The sequence below is a fragment of the Elephas maximus genome, chromosome 1, assembly GCF_024166365.1.
Source record: "Elephas maximus indicus isolate mEleMax1 chromosome 1, mEleMax1 primary haplotype, whole genome shotgun sequence".
In the NCBI taxonomy this organism is placed as follows: domain Eukaryota; kingdom Metazoa; phylum Chordata; class Mammalia; order Proboscidea; family Elephantidae; genus Elephas; species Elephas maximus.
The window spans coordinates 190,104,858-190,124,089 of NC_064819.1; the positions used below are offsets into that span (position 1 = coordinate 190,104,858).

A 19,232-nucleotide genomic window follows, 5' to 3' on the forward strand; every position below is an offset into this window, starting at 1 on the left:
ACTGCCAGAAATTCAGGCCACTTTCAGAAGAGGACGTGGAACCAGGGATATCATTGCTGATGTCAGATGGATCCTGGCTAAAAGCAGAGAATACCAGAAGGATGTTTACCTGTGTTTTATTGACTATGCAAAGGCATTCGACTGTGTGGATCATAACAAACTATGGATAACACTGCGAAGAATGGCAATTCCAGAACACTTAATTGTGCTCATGAGGAACCTTTACATAGATCAAGAGGCAGTTGTTCGGACATAACAAGGGGATACTGATTAGTTTAAAGTCAGGAAAGGTGTGAGTCAGGGTTGTATTTTTTCACCATTCCTATTTAATCTGTATGCTGAACAAATAATACGAGAAGCTGGACTATATGAAGAAGAATGGAGCATCAGGATTGGAGGAAGTCTCATTAACAACCTGCGTTATGCAGATGACACAACCTTGCTTGCTGAAAGTGAAGAGGACCTGAAGCACTTACTAATGAAGATCAAAGACCACAGCCTTCAGTATGGATTACACCTCAACATAGAGAAAACAAAAATCCTCACAACTGGACAATGAGCAACATCATGATAAACGGGGAAAAGATTGAAGTTGTCAAGGATTTCATTTTACTTGGATCCACAATCAACAGCCATGGAAGCAGCAGTCAAGAAATCAAAAGACCCATTGCATTGGGCAAATCTGCTGCAAAGGACCTCTTCAAAGTGTTGAAGAGCAAAGATGTCACCCTGAAGACTAAGGTGCACCTGACCCAAGCCATGGTATTTTCAATCACATCATATGCATGTGAAAGCTTGACAATGAATAAGGAAGACCAAAGAAGAGTTGACGCTTTTGAATTGTGGTGTTGGCAAAGAATATTGAATATACCATGGACTGCCAGAAGAACGAACGAATCTGTCTTGGAAGAAGTGCGGCCAGAATGCTCCTTAGAGGCAAGGATGGCGAGACTGCGTGTTACATACTTTGGACATGTTGTCAGGAGGGATCAGTCCCTGGAGATGGACATCATGCTTGGCAGAGTACAGGGTCAGCAGAAAAGAGGAAGACCCTCAACGAGGTGGATTGACATAGTGGCTGCAACAACAAGCTCAAGCATAACAATGATTATAAGGATGGCGTAGGACTGGGCAGTGTTTCATTCTGTTGTGCATAGGGTCGCTATGAGTCAGAACCGACTCGACGGCACCTAACAACAACATGACCATAGAAGGGAGTTAATGTAATGAAATGAGTAAAAACTCATGTTTTGGAATTACAGAGAACTGGCTTAAATCCTAACTTTGCCATTTAATTGCTTGTGATTCAGAGTCAGTTACCTAACATCTGGAAGATGCAGTTTTAGTTTTCTCATTTGAATTATGGGGATAACGGTCTCTTTCCCTTTATCTCTCTGATATTTGTGGTAAGGATTATCTAAAATAGTATATATATACAGCAATGTTCTCCTTTGCTGACGAAGTGCAGAATTAAGAGTAGTTTTTTTATTCCAAATGTTTGGGTTTGGGGTTATTCCAAATGTATGTGTCTGATAATGTTTTGAGTTTTCAAGTGAGACTTCTTTACACCCACACTTCCCTTAATGCTTTCTAGAGACCTTGCTCAATGAGAAATGGTAGATGTAATCTAGAACAGAAGTTAACTGAAGTTTCTGATTAGGTTTTTAAAATGCATACACAGGACCATAGTCTTGGAAGTCAAAGCTATCTCTGGCAACAGGTTGGCCTTTTGAAATAAAAGACTTTGTGAGCTATTTGAGAGGAGGAGACTGGAGAACTCAGAACATAGTGTTTATATCAAAAAGTTTAGAGTGGGAGAGTATTTATTGATGTAAGAGTTAGTTTTTATGTGCCTGGGAAGTGAAACAAATCACTGACTAGTTGGTGGGAGAAGAATCAACGGAGACGTTATGAGACCCTGCCATTATCTGAGCCTCTGGGAAGGTGCCCACGATCCCAGCTCACTGGGTTTAGCTGGAGGGGGACTGAACTATAGAAACTTAAGCTGGGTAGGAAATCCAAGTGTAGAGAGGACTTAAACCTTAATTACCAGGGACACTTTGAGCATCTTAACAAACCTGTACACCAAGTGTGACCCTGGAAAGGTAGAGATGCAATGGTAAAGAGAGATGCCTAGGCAAAAAGGCCTGAGGGCCACCTCAGAGAGTTCCCAGGTCCTCAGAGTGGTGTAGGAGAGCATCTGAAATGTTTTCATGGCCCTCAAGAAGGGCACAAAAGTGACTTAAACAGGCCATAGACTTTAAATATCCTGGGGTTGGAACAAAAAGGATATAGATGCATATACCCCCACCTGAGATTAAGACTATACCTGACAACAGCAGTCGATCCCAGTGTATAACAACTAATCAGGACAAGTTGCAACTCAGTGAGGGTTGTCCCTTGTCCCAACTATTGTGAACCTTGTACCTATTATTCTTAAGTCTCCCTTTGAAGAGAAAAAGGAAAGAAAGTGGTATTGGTGATGGGAGGATGAATACTGTGGAAGATTGTGAATTATCTGAAAATTTGTCCTAGACAGGGTGAATTTTAATGTGGAAGTGAATGGTTTTACTTTAAATTTCAAGATTGTTTTCTGCTATGGGCATCTGTGAGTTAAAATAAGTTCTATTAAAGAATAATATACTTGTGTTATTACACATTTGGTTTTTGTGACTGAGTAAAATGGCTGTCTTGCTATTAAATGGATAAGAAGATTTTAAAACTGAAGCCAGGACTTCTTTTGTGTTTAAAAAACAAGCAAACAAAAAAAACCCTAATACACAAAACTTTAAATGTAGGATAAATACTTTTTAAACTCTTTTTAAATGAATTCCCGTAGTGGAAAATACGTTACAGAACTCTTCACAAGCCCAATGCAATTGGAAATCACAAATCTAGAGAGGGAAGTAAGCACTATACCGAGAGTTTGCTCTGGGTTCCCTGGTTACTCACAACTTCTGTCTTAAAGATCTGTGTTCTGGGGAAAAGGGAAGAAACTTAAAACCCATTCAAAGTGGGGAATTGTATTGGGTACCCAGCAAAAGGCTTAGACTGCTGAATGGTGACATCCTCAGTAAAATGGTAAAGTGACAGAACCCTAACTTTCAAAGAAGATGGTAAGGAAACTTTCCAGTTTTGGCCTTGCTTCTGGATGGGAAAAGGGAAAAAGACTCTCCTGATAATTCGTAACCAAAAATGGAACCTCACGGAGGTTTGTGGCTGTGCAGTCTGAAAAATCCAATGCTGAAAATTTAAAGCTAACCAGTTTGGTAGAATGCATAGCTTCTATAGAAAAAAACAGTTTAACTGAGGTTTCAAGGAATTTTCAAAAAAGTGACTGAAAAAATGTTTGTATATTCACAACAAAAGATTACAAAACATGCAAGGAAATAAACCACCATGAGAGAGATCCCACAGAATCAGACTATAAAGAATTCAGATATTGGAATTATCAAACAGAATTTGGAAAGTTAGGCTTAATATATTTATAGGAGTTAAATGAGGAATTTAAATTATCTATTATGATTTAGGAGGAAACCCTGGTGGGGTAGTGGTTAAGTGCTACAGCTGCTAACCAACAGACTGGCAGTTCAAATCCGCCAGGCTCTCCTTGGAAACTCTATGGGGCAGTTCTACTCTGTCCTATAGGGTTGCTATGAGTCGGAATCGACTCGACGGCACTGGGTTTGATTATTTTTAGTTTACGATTTAGGAATAAGATACTATAATACGATGAAGCAGACTTGTAAAAGAACCAAATAGATTGTCTAGGAATGAAAAACAAAGTAATTAGAAATAGAAACTCATGTATGGGTTATACAGCAGATTTGATACAGCTGAAAAAATAATTTGTGAGTTGAAAGATCTGAAGACACTATGCAGAATACAACACAGTGAGATAAAGAGATGGAAAATGTATAATAAAAGTTGAGAGACATGATCTCTAGAATGATAATGTCTACCATATGTTTAATTGGAATTCCAAAGGAAATAATAAAGGATGAAAGATAATATTTGAAGAGATAATGCCTGAGAATTTTCCAGAATTGATGAAAGTCTCAAATTCAAGAATCCAACAAATCTTATTGAAATGTTCTTTTTGACGATGAATACAACACCATTCCTCTTCAAGTTGTCATTCCTGGCATAGCAGACCATATGATTGTGTGATTCAAAATGACCAATACCAGTCCATTTCAGCTCACTAATGCCTAGGTTGTCTTTCTGGATGCATTCCATTTCATTTTTGACGGTTTCCAGTTTTCCTAGATTCATACTTCATACGTTCCAGGTTCTGATTATTAATGGGTGTTTGTAGCTGTTTCTTCACATTTTGAGTTGTGCCACATCAGCAAATGAAAGGTTTGAAAGCTTGACTCCATCCATGTCATTAAGGTTGACTCTACTTTGAGGAGGCAGCTCTTCCCCAGTCATCTTTTGAGTGCCTTCCAACCTGGGGAGCTCATCTTCCAGCACTATATCAGACAATGTTCCGCTGTTATTCATAAGGTTTTCACTGGCTAATTCTTTTTAGACGTAGACTTCCAGGTCCTTCTTCCTAGTCTTTCTTAGCTAGTAACTCAGCTAAAACCTGTCTGCCATGGGTGACCCTGCTGGTATCTGAATACCAGTGGCATAGCTTCCAACATCACAGCAACAAGCAAGCCCCCCCAGTACAACAAACTGAAAGACACGTAGGGGCAGTGTTTCATTCTGTTGTACATAGAGTCGCTATGAGTTGGAACTGACCTAACGACAACAAATCTCAGGTAGGATAAACAAAAAGTACTTAGGCGGGTCGTGATGACATTTCAGAATACCAAAGAGATATAACCGCAAATGCACACCCTGTTAAACACTCTCTCAAGAATAAGAATAAAATAAATTTTTTTTTCAGACGTACAAAAATTAATAGCCCCTGTCTTGGTTACCCAGTGGTGCTATAACAAATACCACAAGTGGATGGCTTTAACAAACAGAAATATATTCTCTCTAGACTCTTTTTTTTTTTAGCCTCTCATAGGAGGATAGAAGTCTGAATTCGAGGTGCCAGCTCCTGGAGAAGCCTTTCTCTCTCTTTTGGCTTGGAGGGTAGGTCCTTGTTATCAGTCTTCCCCAGTCAAGGAGCTTCTCAGCATAGGGACCCCAGCCCCAAAGGACCGCCTGTTCTCCTGGCTCTTGTTTCTTGGTGGTGTGAGGTCCTTTTGTGCCTCTGCTTGCTTCTCTTATAAAAGAGATTGGCTTAAAATGCATCCTGTAGGTTGAGTCCTGCCTTATTAACATAACTGCTGCTAATCCCATCTCATTAACATCATAGAGGTAGGATTTACAACACATAAGAAAATCACATCAGATGACAAAATGGTGGTCAGTCACACAATACTGTAAATATTGGCCTAGCCAAGTTGACAGATATTTTGGGGGACACAGTTCAATCCATGAAAGCCCCCAGAGTAATTTCTAAAGGCTGTACTCAACTTTTTTTTTTTTTTCATACTCCAGGGAGTAAGGTGAATTCCCAGGATTGCAACGTGCAATAAAGAATGGTAAAAAAAAAAAAATGATATTGTGAATATGTAGAAGAATACTGTTCTTATGATCTTATGATGTATGTGCTAAATATTTAGATTCGAAGGGTTATCAGCAGTTTGATTTCAAATGGTTGAATAAAGTGTGTGTGTGTGCGTGTGTGCATTTAGAAAGAGAGAGAGAATAAATACAGCAAAATGTTAGCAATTGTTGAATCAGGATGGAGGGTATATACAGTGTTCTTTCAACTTGTCTGTATGAGAATGTTCATAATACAAAATTGAGGAGGAAACACTATAACTTGAAACCAGATATTTAATAATCCACCCAAGAATTTTGTCAGAAATTATTATTAATCACTATCATTTGTTTCCATGCTCTACAATTTTTCCATCAACATCCATTTTTCTGATGTTGCCCCTCTGTGAATCCTCTAAGAATACCAGCAACGGCTCAGTGATCACATCAGAAGTTGTACCCTTTGTCAAAAATCAAGGGACCAAATATGTATATGTCTATTTCTGGATTCTCTATTTTGTTCCATTGTTCTATTTGTCTATCCTTGAACAATACAACACTGTATTATAACTAAAACTATAATGAGTCATCTCTGATAGTGTACATCCTCAAAGTTAATAAAAGTCTTCATGTCTAAGAGTGTATGTCTTTAAATTTTTAAATTTTTTTTTAAAGTAAGCTTGTCTTGACCTGTTCCATTTAGATATAAACTTTGGAATCATCTTAACACTCAATTTGTGGTAGATTTTCTTATAAAACTCCCCCTTTTTAATAGCCTTTTAACTGTTCTCCCTGACACCAGTCTCTATTTTCAGGCAATGTACCTTATATACATCTTTACTATATGACTTAAACATTTTCATGGCTCCCCAATGCTCACAGGAAAAAATGCAACCTCCTTTTTAATGGCATACATTTTCTAGTTATTCTAGTTTTTTTCCCAAATATATCACCTTGATTCTAGTTATTTTCCCAAAACTAAAACACTCTATTACAGCCAGATGTTTCCTTTTTCTTTCTGTGGAACTTGCCTTTTTATGCTCCTGCCTCCATGATTTAGCTGAAAATATTTCTCTGACTTCTATTTCACTTCCTTTCTACCTATATGAATCCCTCCCAAACGTTAAGTCTCAATAGGTGTTCTTCATCCCCTGTGAAGTTGCTCTTAATCACCCCAAATTACAGAATCATTTCCTTCCTACAGTTCTGTAGCATTTGTCATTTATACCACTTATTTGGAATATGGGAATCCCTGGGTGGCACAAACGGTTAAGCTCTCACCTACTAACCAAAACGGTGGTGGTTCACATTCACCCAAAAGTGCCTTGGAAGAAAGAGCTGTCGATCTACTTTGAGAAGATTACAGCCATTGAAAACCCTATGAAGCACGGTTTTACTTTGAAGCACATGGGATTGCCAGGAGTCAGAACTGACTTGATGGTAACTGGTTTGGTTTTTGGGTTTTTATTTGGAATATATCATATGTTGCTTCTATTTTTATATTTGTTTAAAATATGCATTATTTCATTTGAACAGTTAGATCACACACTCTTTCAGGGTGGGGGCCACATATTAGGTTTCTTCATGTTACTCTGCTGTACCTGTCAAGTGTTTAGTCTTACCTGACACTGCTTCTCCAAAATCTTGCACTGAGTGAATATATAATAACAATTTGTATATGAAGATTGAGTCTTTGCTCAACAAATATTTGGAGAGGTGTAGTAGAAGGGGGAGTCCCTGGGTGGTACAAATGGTTTATGTGCTCAGCTCCTAATTAAAAGGCTGGAGGTTCGAGTATACCCAGAGGCACCTTGGAAGAAAGGCCTGGTGATCTACTTCTAAAAATCAGCCATTGAAAACTCTCTGGAGCACGGTTCTACTCTGACACACATGGAGTCACTACAAGTTAGAGTTGACTTGATGACACGTAATAGAAGGAGCAATGAATGAGGCATCAGATGAAATGGTTTCTGGTCTTGTCTCTCTCATTTACTAGTTGGGTAACATTAGCCAAACCACTTGTTTCTATGACCCTCAATTTCATTATCTTTAAAATTAAAATAGTTATGACTGCCCACGGCACAAAATCGCATGAGAAATGTCTCATAAAAGTGCTTTAAAACAATATGTGCCCAACACAAGTTTGTGTCATTTTTTTAGATCATGAAACTCTTCATTATAGAAAATCTAGACAGTATAATGAAGTTCAAAGAAGAAAATAAAAATCACTTATAATTCCAAGCAGAAATAACTGTGTTAAAATTTTGATGGATTTCTCTTATAATGTGTTTCTGTGCATGTGTTTTTTAAATTAATATTATGTGTATACTGGTTTTGAATTTCTTTGTTCATTTGTTATGTCTGTTGAATATATTTTAGATATCATTCTTCATGAAGTCTCATTTTTTTTTATTGAACTTATATAACATTAAAAAATATAGTTACAGAATTTCTCATTTTCATGAAGGGTTTTTATAAAAGTTAAACGTATCTATTTAAATATTTTTTATTCCTTTAACTTGATTGTAGATTAATACCAGCATATATGATTTGATGAAAAAATATTGCAATGATATTTTTCTTTCTGAAGCTATTTGCTATTTGGTTGGGAATTTTTCTGTCTCCATAACCCATAAAACTCTCAAAATAACTCTTAAATTCTTGCTACTGTGATTTTGATTGAATTTTTTGCCTGATGAAACACCAAAATGATTTCTTGTCCTGTAAAGAAAAAATAAAGTACTGAAGAAAACTTAGAAAATAAATCAAGCTTAAAAAGACTCAATTTTTCCCCTTTTCTCAGTTGGGAGGGAAAAAAAAGGTGAAAATTAAATTCATCGGAAAAGGAACTAAGACATCCTAAAGAATTTTTCTTTAAATTCATGAAATAGGAGAAAGAAGTTTTATTGGAACTTTATAAATTGCTTACATTAAAAAAACATCTTTCCTATATATCAACTTAATTTGTCCAATTTAGTTAAGGAACAATTTATGAATATGGTAAAAGCCATGTCCCTTACTTTTGCTGTTGTGTTTTGCTTTTTGGCTATGTATATTTTACATAGTTGCTATAAAACCAAAAACCAACAAACAAAAAACCCACTGCTATTTTTTTTTTTATTGAGTCAATTCTGACTCCTAGTGACCCCATAGGGTTTCCAAGGCTGTAAAAGCTTTACAGAAGCAGACTGCCACATCTTTCTCGGAGCTGCTGGTGCTTTCCTACCACTGGCCTTTCAGTCAGCAGTCAAGCACTTTAACCACTGCTCCACCAGGCCTCCTTCATAATTGCTCCCAAAACCAAACCAAATGCATTGCTGTTGAGTTGATTCTGACTCATAGCGAGCCTATAGGACAGAGTAGAACTGCCCCATAGGGTTTCCAAGAAGCGGCTAGTGGATTTGAACTGTTTACCTTTTGGTTATCAGCAGAACCCTTAACCGCTGCGCCACCAGGGCTCCTCATAGTTGCTATATACCCTGAAATATTAGCTTTCTAGTAGGTTTTTTTTTTTTTTTTGGTATAAAACTTTCATTAAAAGTTTAGACATATGTTGGTCTGGACAATATTGTATTCTTAAATATGATAAAATAAATATAATTTAACTTCAAAATAAATGGTATGTAAAATATATATGTGATATGTTCATTTTGATGAGCACTGAAAAATTCCAGAAGGTTATACAGCAAAATGATATCTGTGCTGTCTCTAGATAACTGGATACCAGCTGATTTTTCTTTATGCCTTTCAGAGTTGTCATTTTTTTCCTCCAAAAATAAGCATGTATTATTTTCATATGCAAGAAAAAAAATTTTTTATAGGTCACCTACTAAATCAGTGCCAGGCATGGCCTTTAGTGCTGTAGAGCTTACATTCTATTGGAGGGAGACGGACAATAAATAATAAATGCAGTGATAAGTGCGTGCTCAGGGAAAGTAGAACAAGGTAAGGGGGATCAGAAGCACAGGGAGGAAATACAGTTTTACATGGGGTGGTCTGGGTAAGCCTCATTGACAAAGTAGAGCTCTCTTGTATATTATCTTTTGTGTCCCTTCTTTCCTCCCCACATTATGCCATTATGATATTACTCAGATTAAGAATTATTTTTCAGGCATCATGAAGAAATTATTGAGAATTTCAATCCCATTTTAACTGTTAAAGAGGACACTTAAACATGGTTTGTGGCTGAAAGTATGTGAAAAATTCACCTTTAGGGAGAAACTCCTATTCTTGAAATGGTGATGGATATTCCTTCTTCACAGGACAACAATGAACAGTGTAAGTGAGATGTGGTTTTCTGTGAGAGGTGGGTTATTTGGTACAGATGTTGTGGAAAGATAGCCAAGTTTGAAGTATGCATGTATTTGAGCGTTGGTGGGAGAGTTAAATGATACAAACAAACAAAACAAAACAAGCTTTTTTCTTTTAGAAGTATGTTTCTGAAAATGTCTCAAGGTTAATCTCTTTTTTATGCTTATATCTCACAACATCAGAGGCTATTTCTGGAGCCCCATCAATAGCATAGTTTAACAGGCTACTTGATGTTAGTAAGAATACTCTGTTATAATGCCTGTAAATTAACATGACTGGTTTCTAAACAAATTTCATTTGTGTAGTCACTTAACCAAACACATTTATATCCATTAGTTTGTGTGGCTCCAAGGTAGTAAAATAGGTTATATTACTCCTACCTTTAATGAACGTGGAAACTTAACAGAGAAGTTAGATGCCTTGCTGGAAGTCACGAGTCTGATAGAAGTCAATGCAGGACTCAATTTCAGGAATGTTCACTTTAAGGCAAGCAAGTTCTCCATGGTTCCCTATGGACTGCTTAACAAGCATGAGGGCTAAGTGAAGGGCAATCACTATGAGAGTGTGTTAATGTAGTTCGGTAATGTTGCCATTGCTCAAAGCTCTGCTTTGAAATCTTCTTTTGAAAGAGTTTGCTTTTCAATATATGCAAATCTGAATTATTTGAGAAAACTGTTTTAGACTTTGGAAAGAATCTGAAATCATTCTGAGTATAATCGAAGAGATGGTTAAGTTGGACAGAGTTTTTTAAAAAAATAGTTTACTATAAGATATAATGTTATTATTCTACCATTATATGATATGACTATAAAGTGAGTTGCATTAATGAAGTCACCAAAAATGTTTTAGAAGTGGAATAAATATGTAGCTTCCTAAAGTAATTCCTTAGGTGGATATGGTACATATTTACATGTACTGTATAGATTTTGGTATGTTATTAAAAGTAGTTCCATTATTTTATATCATGCTGCTTTTTCCATTTACCAAGACAGATAAGTATATATAAGTTTGATGAGAAACAAACATATGAAGTGTCTATGCTTAAGTTACCTTTACATTGAAAGTGCAATTATGGGACTTTTTGTCAATAGATGTATCAATCTCAATAATAATTATACTCAAAATAAATCTAGGAGATAAAGAAATTGGCCCATTTAAGGTATCAGAGGACTGCCTATACACACACGAAGAAACTGATGACTTTTGTGTTAATTGACTTCAGGTTGGGGTGTTTGTTTGCAGCTTAAGGTTTATGGATTCCTTCCAGAGAGGTCCTGGGTCAGAAGAGTGTAACTATCTAGATGCCCTGAATGAGAGGGGCCATGTTAAGAGTCTTTGCATTAACTACTTCTCGGCATATGACAAGGCACCAGATTTGCCACTAGTCTACAGCCTACCTCCAAAGCTATTTTAATATTAACAACAAAATTCATTTTGATATTTAATAATTGAATTTATAGTCTTCATTAAGAATGTTGATAATTAAAAGAACCTCTGCTGACTATGTTTGGCTGCTTATAATTTATAGGTATCCTGGTATTTTGATGAGCATGTCATTTATTAGGCAACTATGTTCCAGTCCACATACTAGACACTGGAGATGTAAATCCATTTCTATTGTTACCACATTGGTCAGAGTTCACTTCCCCTTCTCTCTTTCCTATTGATGTCATCAAAAGTCACTTGACATTCCGAAACTACCTTTCTTGTTAAAAGGGGAACTGATTTGCAGGCCATGTATTTAAATCCTTCTTCATAGATGGGCTGCTGCTTACTATGAGAACAGAAGAGCACAAGCAGATCACAGGAACTTCAAAATGGGATCATTTTCCCACTAGTGCAAATTCAGGGCTCAGGTTTTTGTGTGCTTGGAGTGTCTTTGTGCTCCTTTTGAAGTCTAGGAACACTTTGTATCCAAAAATGGTTGGAAAAAGACAAAGATGAGAAATGGATAGTCTAAAAGCAACCTCTGACTGGAATCTGCTCACTCAGCCTCTGAGGCCCCACTCAAATGCTGCATACCCTGTGAAGCTGGCCCTGTTTCCTATTTTGGAATTAAGCAAGAACAGTGGAGCTGCCTTGCATGCAGCCTTCACATCCCCTGATGAGGGCATGGGGATCCATTATCTACTGTGTGGAATCCCACAGTAACTAGTGCAGTGCTCTGCAAAGAGGTGATGTCAAACACTTTTTTAATTGAACCAAAATGCTTTTTTTTTTTTTTTTGAGCAAGTTCCAGTACTGTGATAAAATAGGAAGGCAGACTACACTTACTTGAGTCATTGATTGGAAAGGGTAAAGTTAGAAATAAATGAGAATGAAGGAATGTGGGCAGGGTCTGAGACAAAGTGGGAAAAAGAATAAGAATGATTGCTTCCGATCCACGCTAAGTCCTCTCAATTCTGATCATCCAGAAGATGGCAAAAAAGGAAGGGGCTAAAGGCCAAAACCATGTCAGATGTAAGATAGGGGGAATGCTCTAGCGTGGTTTATAACCACTTAGTTGTTGTTGTTGCTGTTAGTTGCTGTGGAGTTGGTCTGACTCAAGGTGACCTTGATGTGTAACAGAAGGAAACATTACCCAGTCCTGTGCCATCTTCATGATCGTTGGTGTGCTTGTGTGCATTCTTGTGGCAGTTGTGTCAACCCATGTCACTGAGGGTTTCCCTCCTTTTGACTGGCCAAACATGATACCCTTTTCCAGCTATTGGTCTTTCCTGATGTATGCAAAGTAACCGAGCTGAAGTCTCACTATCCGGGCTTTTAAGAGAATTCTGGTTGTATTTCTATTATTCAAGAGAATGCACTAGGAAGAAAACTTGTTTATTTTTTAGAAAAACTTCTAGGTGCGGAGTGAATTTTTATTTTTTATCCCTGTCGGTGGACATTTTCTTCTGTTTTGGAGAGGAGCAGGAGGAATCATAGTAATGGCAGAAAGAGTACTGTCTGAATTTAGGAAAGACTTTGACACAAACTGGATCTTTGATGCATCACTTTTAAGTGTCTGGGTCTGGAAGGTTGGACTATATGGTTTCTAAATTACCATTTAACTTTAAAATTCTGCAATAATGGGAAAAACTTAACGGTCCTTTTGAAAAGCTACCAGGAGTTGGGGAAAACCATAGGCAAATTCCCTACAATCCTTTATGGAGAGTGGATATTGGGTAAGTCAAGTCTTTCTAACAAAAAATGAAAGAGAATAGGATGACTAGTTAAATATGATCCCCACATTCAAAAGGGTTATACAGTTTATTGTGCAGTTTTTAAAATCCTTATCTACATGATTCCATATTGATATTATTCTCTACATTTGTGTGCTGGAAAGGTGTTCAGATTTGTGCATTACTGTATCTGGAAGATTATGGGAAAATCAATTTGACCTTTCATTTTGAATCATATGTATTTAAGCTGTCAAAAATTCTTTGTGGTAATAATAATTTCCATGTGCTTACCAATGTATGTTAAACGGCTTGTCTATGTAATTATCAAGCAAAGGCTTGAACAAAAAATGTGCCAGAAAACAAAAAATAGAATTCCCTTTGGTTTATACTTGAAGCACAGGAACACCATAGGGTGTGGAGGAAATTAAAAAAAGAGGAAGGCCCTCTAGGGAATTTAAACATATTCAGAAGCAATCCCCAACTGCTACTTACAAAGTAGCTTTCTAAATGGCATCTAATTTTAAAAAATAGTAATTTTTATACATGTATACATTTCATGGTGTTGATTCTTAGGTAAGTAGAGGTGTTAAAGTGTTCACATTTTAGCAGTAAGTGCTTTTATTTTATTTCCAAAGAAAAGGATTTGAGGTCAAGAAAGGTAACTGGAAAGATGAGAATGTGTTTTGTCTTATCAGACTTTGGGTTTCTCTTGGTATCTTGTGGACCTAGCAAAAGGCCTGGCATTCAGTAATTTAGAAGGAGCTCAATAAATGTTGACTCTATGAGTAAAAAATTATCCTTTTTGTTGTCGGTCCATGTAGAGAGGCCCTTGTTCTAGTATTTTATCTTCTTTGGAAGAGGTTAATATATGTTATGTTCTAAAACAGTACTACATAAAATAATGATCTGTAAGTGGAAAACTGAAGAAATCTAGCATGAGGTTTGAAGATATTGAGAGCTGGAGAGAGATAAGTCTTTTGGTTATCAGCTGAGACCTGTGTCTGTCTCTCTGTCTTTTGGCCACTGAAGGCACTGACTTTCCAAAATGCATGTTTTTTCCCTCTTCATTTGTTAAGCACTTGAAATATGTGCTTCTTCAGATGGTTTGACTCATACCCTCAGAGAAGTGATTTAGTGAGTAGGAAGTCTGTTTGAAGTCTTTCATGCAGAATTAGTAGTGGTTTCCCCATGGGGAACAGGGTGAGTGATACAGGTCCAAAGATAAGAAAGGAAGGTATCCATCTCCTTGTAGCCTTGGCTTCAAGTAACGAAGCTTGAGGAAAGAATATATATGAGTTAAAAAAAAAAAAAAAAAAAAATTTTTTTTTTTTTTTTTTAAGGGAATGGACAGTCTCAGCTGGGAGGGAATGAGATTGCCAAAAACTTCTATTTGTTTATAATTATGCTTATAACATTTTATCATACTATTTTCTTCATAGGCTATTTTTAGCTCAACTAGGAGCTGGCTAGCTCCTTGAAAACCCTATGGGGCAGTTCTACTCTGTCCTATAGGGTCGCTATGAGTCGGAATTGACTCAACGGCAACGGGTTTGGTTTTTTTTTTTTTTTGGAGTGCTCCTTTTAAATTGAATATCTTTGTCTTCATTTATGCTGGTGTTACATTTTCAAAATTTCAGAGACTGCAGACATGCTGGTATGTGTGTTTGTGTGTGTGTGCGTGTGTATAAGATTATCTAATGGCCTTTTGTTAAGGCATCCTGAAAAATGTTTATTTTCAATAGAGGTGTAAGTGTGTCCTGGGCAATGTAAAATGGCATTACCTCGCTGTGAGCACGCAAGGACTTCTAAATGCCCAGGTGGTTCCAGCTCCTGTAAGGCGTCACAGTTGACAAAGCAGAACTCATCCAGATACCTCTGCTAATTCATAGAAGAAAAAAAAGAAGAGCTTCAGTGAGTCAGCTTGCTGCCTTGGTTAGCAAACATACACATAATTAGCTTTTAAGCCCAGAAAATTAAAAGAAACTGGCAACTAATCTGGCTTCCATTTTTCTTGGTAGTATTTTTCATCTTTCTATGGGTTATTTGTTTTTTAAATGTCACAAAGCATTTGAAGAGAGAAATCATCTCTTCTTTATATGTGTATCATCCCCTTTTAAAAAATTAAGCAGAGGCAAGCATCGTTGTCTAGGATAACAACAACAGGCAAATAAAATGGCTTTTTTTTTTTTTTTAATTTTCTGTTGTTTGGTTAAATTGTTAAAATTTTTCTTTTAGAGCCTTTCTATGCTAGAATATCTGTGGAGTCATAATTCTGCCAGGTGAATGTGTTTCAATTCTTTTTAAATACAAAGGCAATATATACTCATTACAATAAATTAAAATATCTAAAGCGGTACCAAAAATGTGAATATTCGCCTCATTCTCTCTTCCATCCCTACCTAGGGTTTTTATTCTTTTCACAGAGTTGAGATCACATGATAATCAGTAATCATTACCTTTCCCATTTTTCTCAACACTATAAACACTACTCTTTAAACTTGCTTTGTTTCACAATGAATGATGGACATGCCTCCATAGATAGATAAATCTAACTAGTTACAACATTCTTTATAATAGTTGTATGCTATTCCATAATATAGATTATTTAACCGTTATTTTCCTGATGAACTTCAGACTATTTCCAGTGCTGCAATAAACCTCCTAGCCAGGGGTTTTAGAAAGTCCACTTCAAAATCACCCTGTAGGTTTCTGCCAGTGGTCCGTCAGCCACAGACTGGTTCTGTCAGGAAAATAAGACCACTTTTCTTTGCAGAAAGCCGTGTCCCTCACAGCCCTGTGGGGCTGTGCTGGGTGAATGGACTTGTCTTGTGACTGAGCTGGTAGAGCTGGACATCTTAGTCACTCAGCATCAGCATCAATGGCAGCCTTTGAAAGGAAGCCGGTGCCCAGAGCAAGTTGGGAAATGATCAAACAAAGTTACAGAGTAAAGCACCCATGTTGCTTGGCCTCCATGTATAACCAATTCTGTTTTGGATCTATAAATGGTAGTTAGTTAATATAACTTTGAGAAGATTTTAGATAGTTTTGTGATAATTTTGTTTTCTAACATCTATTTACCCAAAAAGGACTAACTTAGAAATCCTATGATTGAAATAATAATATAGAGGCAAAAACAAAAACTTCCAAAATAGCAGCCAGCCAATGGGAAAGAACTCTTGAAATAAACCTGGAGCTCAGAATTTCTTTTTCCATGTCGTTGGCCTTCTCCTCACAGTGAGACCCTATGGAATTTCTCTTTCAATATACAAATTCCAACTCAATATAGGTAACATATCCTATCTTATCCAAAGAGGTTACCCATCTTATTTAATATAAAATACATAGCATTTAAGTATTTAAAATTGTATATTGTTAATACTTTTATATCCATTGTTGTCTTTGATGTTAAGGTTTTAGACTATCAGGCAAGTAGCAATCAGAGTATTCATGGACCTGCTCCTCCAAGCCTGGCATAGTTAACTTGTTTGCAGTTATCCAGGAAGATGCTTCACATAGATAAACACTTGATCATGGCCATGGCTTCCCATGTGATGTTAAATGACTGAGGACGGAGTAGAGGCCTGCAGATGGAGTCTGCTTCCAAAGTGGTTCAGGCCAGTTCTCAAAAGCTACGGAAAAGAGATCTCTAACTGAAGTTCATGTGTCATGGCGGGTGGGGGGAGAGCTCCCCAAGTAACTAACCACTCAAGCTAGAGAGGAACACCTATGAAAAGACAGAAAATTGCAAGAAAATTGCAAAACTGTGGTTTAGGCTTATTTAACAAAGAATATCTCTGGCCCCTCCTTCTCTCTGTCTCTGTCTCTTTCTGTTTTTATAGCTAGCTAGCTACTGTTGTTGTTAGTTGCTGTCAAGTTGATTCCAACTCATGATGACTCCATGTGTGCAGAGTAGAACTGCTCCATAGAGTTTTGAAGGCTATGACCTTTCAGAAGCAGATCACCAGGCGTGTTTTCTGAGGTGCCTTTGGGTGGATTTAAACTGCCAACCTTTCAGCTAGTAGTCAAGCGGTTAACCATTTGTGCCACCCAGGGACTCCTATAGGTATAGATAGACATATAAATTACATGTAATACATATATGTATGTATGTGTATATATATACACACATACATATATGAATGAAACCCTGGTGGCGTAGTGGTTAAGTGCTACCGGTCAGCAGTTCAAATCCACCGGGAGCTCCTTGGAAACCCTGTGGGGCAGTTCTGCTCTGTCCTATAGGGCCACTATGAGTCAGAATTGACAGCAACAGGTTTTGGTGTATATATGTATATAATTTCCATATTTAAAGTTAATGAAGGGCAAAACCCAAGGTAGCTGCTGTATGGCTATTTGTATCAAAGGGATTTGGGAAAGATATTTTTTTAAAAAGGCTGAAAGGCTCTTTTGTGACTAACCATGTCACCTTGTTTTCAGAGTGAACTAAAACTGATTTTGCATCCCTAAGCACTAGTATAACAGCTGTGCAACTTTAAATGAGGCTTTGACCTCTCTGAGCTCCAGTTTCCACATCCACAAAGTTAGGGTCATACTACCTCATATGACTATTGGGAGGTTTAAATGAGATAATAGATGTAAAAAATGCCCATGTAGTATTGAATAAATACTGGTTTCCCTCCTAGAAAACTCAGGGGGTCTTCCAGTACAAAGATGTTTCTTATTAGGATTAATAGGGCTACCCAGGAGGGTGATGGGAAAAAGAAAACTTAGTAAGATATGAGCAATGATGCCAATAATCAAATATATGGATTTGTAGTGGAAAAAGTGTTTCTGTATCCTTTATCTTATTATTTCTTTACAAGAATCATATGAATCAGACAGGCTAGTTATACTCATTATAGGAGAGGAACTGTGGCTAAAAAAAATTAAATGGATTAATCAATATCATCTTGCTAGCCTATAGTGTTGCAAAAGTTCTGTTTGTTTTTGTTTTTAATAGTCCAGTGCTATTTACATTACTCCATGCTCTCTGTCAATGCCAGATGGTTAGCAAATATTAAATAATTGGAAGTCTGATTGACCCCGACCCTAGCATTGTTCTCAAATTTCCCGTGGTTCCTACAAAGACCAGACTGTCTAGGAAAGTCATAGAATGACTGGTTTCTAGGGCAACTCCAGACTACTCTTAGACTCCTGAGGCCTACACTAAGCTTGACATACATGTCTCCGGTGGAATGGGCCAAAGGAATTGCATTTCTAATATCAAATGCTCCATGTTTTCTGACAATTTCACTTCAGTTTTAGCATTTCCTGAATTAAATTATTTGGAAAGGCCTCCCTTCCAAATATAGTGAAAAGTTTGGTTTGCTTTGTGTAAACCAGGGTTCACATATTTCTGCCCTCTTAAGTGTCACCAATGATTATTGTAACATGTTAGATGTTATGATGTTTTTCTCTTCTTCTTTCTCCCCTTTGAAAGTGCAAATCCTCAAATGATGGAGAGCTGAGAGCTTGCAATTCAGTAGGTTCTCAATAAATGCTTGCTGCTGCTGCTGCTTTTAAGATACCATTAAGTGTTGGCTTCTTAGGAAAGGTTCATTAGAAAACATTGTATGAAAGAGGGTTAATTCTAGAATAAGTGGTGTCTGCTACCCCCCTCCTCATATAGTGAATTAACTCTTTAGAATTCTTTCTTAAAGACAGTTGCTAGGAAGTTCAAGAATGCTTAAGAAAGTGCTAATAATTACCTTGTCTACTTGAAGGCAAGAAAAGACAAAGCAGGTCCTACTTTCCCTATCATAAATACGAGTCCATTAAAAATTAGATCTGAGACTAGAAAAAAGCAAAATGCATAGTTCTTTCTGGGGAAAATAAAAACAAAAAACCTTTGAGTTGAATTTCTCATTTCTCAAGCGTAGGAACAGAGTATGTTTTGTTTGGTCCCTGCAAATTATAGTAATTTGGTTTCAGCTTGAACAAGCACCACAGCAAATAAGTGGTAGGAAGTATCTCTACAGGAGTGGCCAAACAAGTCAGTGTTCATTTCCTTCCAAGCCCGAGTTTGGCTGATCCATCTCCATAGAAAAGCAGAACAAAAGCACGGGATTACTGCACCAAGTGGCTCGGCTCAGAGCGTATTTATAGCAATCTAGCTCACACTGAGGGCTTCCTGTTCTACTCAGCAAACGTGCGCAAATGGAGGCTCCAGGACCATAACAGTAGACGTAGATGAAGGGTGTGAATCAACGATTC

At 37.2% G+C, this 19,232-nt stretch overlaps 1 protein-coding gene and 1 long non-coding RNA gene across 8 annotated transcripts in view; one reads left to right on the forward strand and one right to left on the reverse strand.

The window, feature by feature from the left end:
* PKIB (cAMP-dependent protein kinase inhibitor beta) overlaps positions 1-19,232 on the forward strand; it is a 124,156-nt gene that overhangs the window by 88,532 nt on the left and 16,392 nt on the right. For 4 of the 7 annotated variants that reach the window (XM_049900158.1, XM_049900173.1, XM_049900179.1 and 1 more), the window contains one exon: positions 9,659-9,825. The exons of 2 other annotated variants lie outside the window; for them this stretch is intronic. In XM_049900158.1, coding sequence (XP_049756115.1) covers positions 9,783-9,825 — 43 coding nt within the window. In that variant the 5' untranslated portion in view covers positions 9,659-9,782. Of the gene's footprint in view, positions 1-9,658; positions 9,826-19,142; positions 19,216-19,232 lie in introns of those variants that run through there. One more of the 7 variants, XM_049900189.1, reaches the window with a different exon arrangement.
* LOC126085153 (uncharacterized) overlaps positions 1-19,232 on the reverse strand; it is a 53,969-nt gene that overhangs the window by 9,253 nt on the left and 25,484 nt on the right. Inside the window, exon 2 of the long non-coding RNA XR_007519186.1 lies at positions 14,801-14,897. This is a non-coding gene — a long non-coding RNA (uncharacterized LOC126085153). The remainder of the gene's footprint in view (positions 1-14,800; positions 14,898-19,232) is intronic.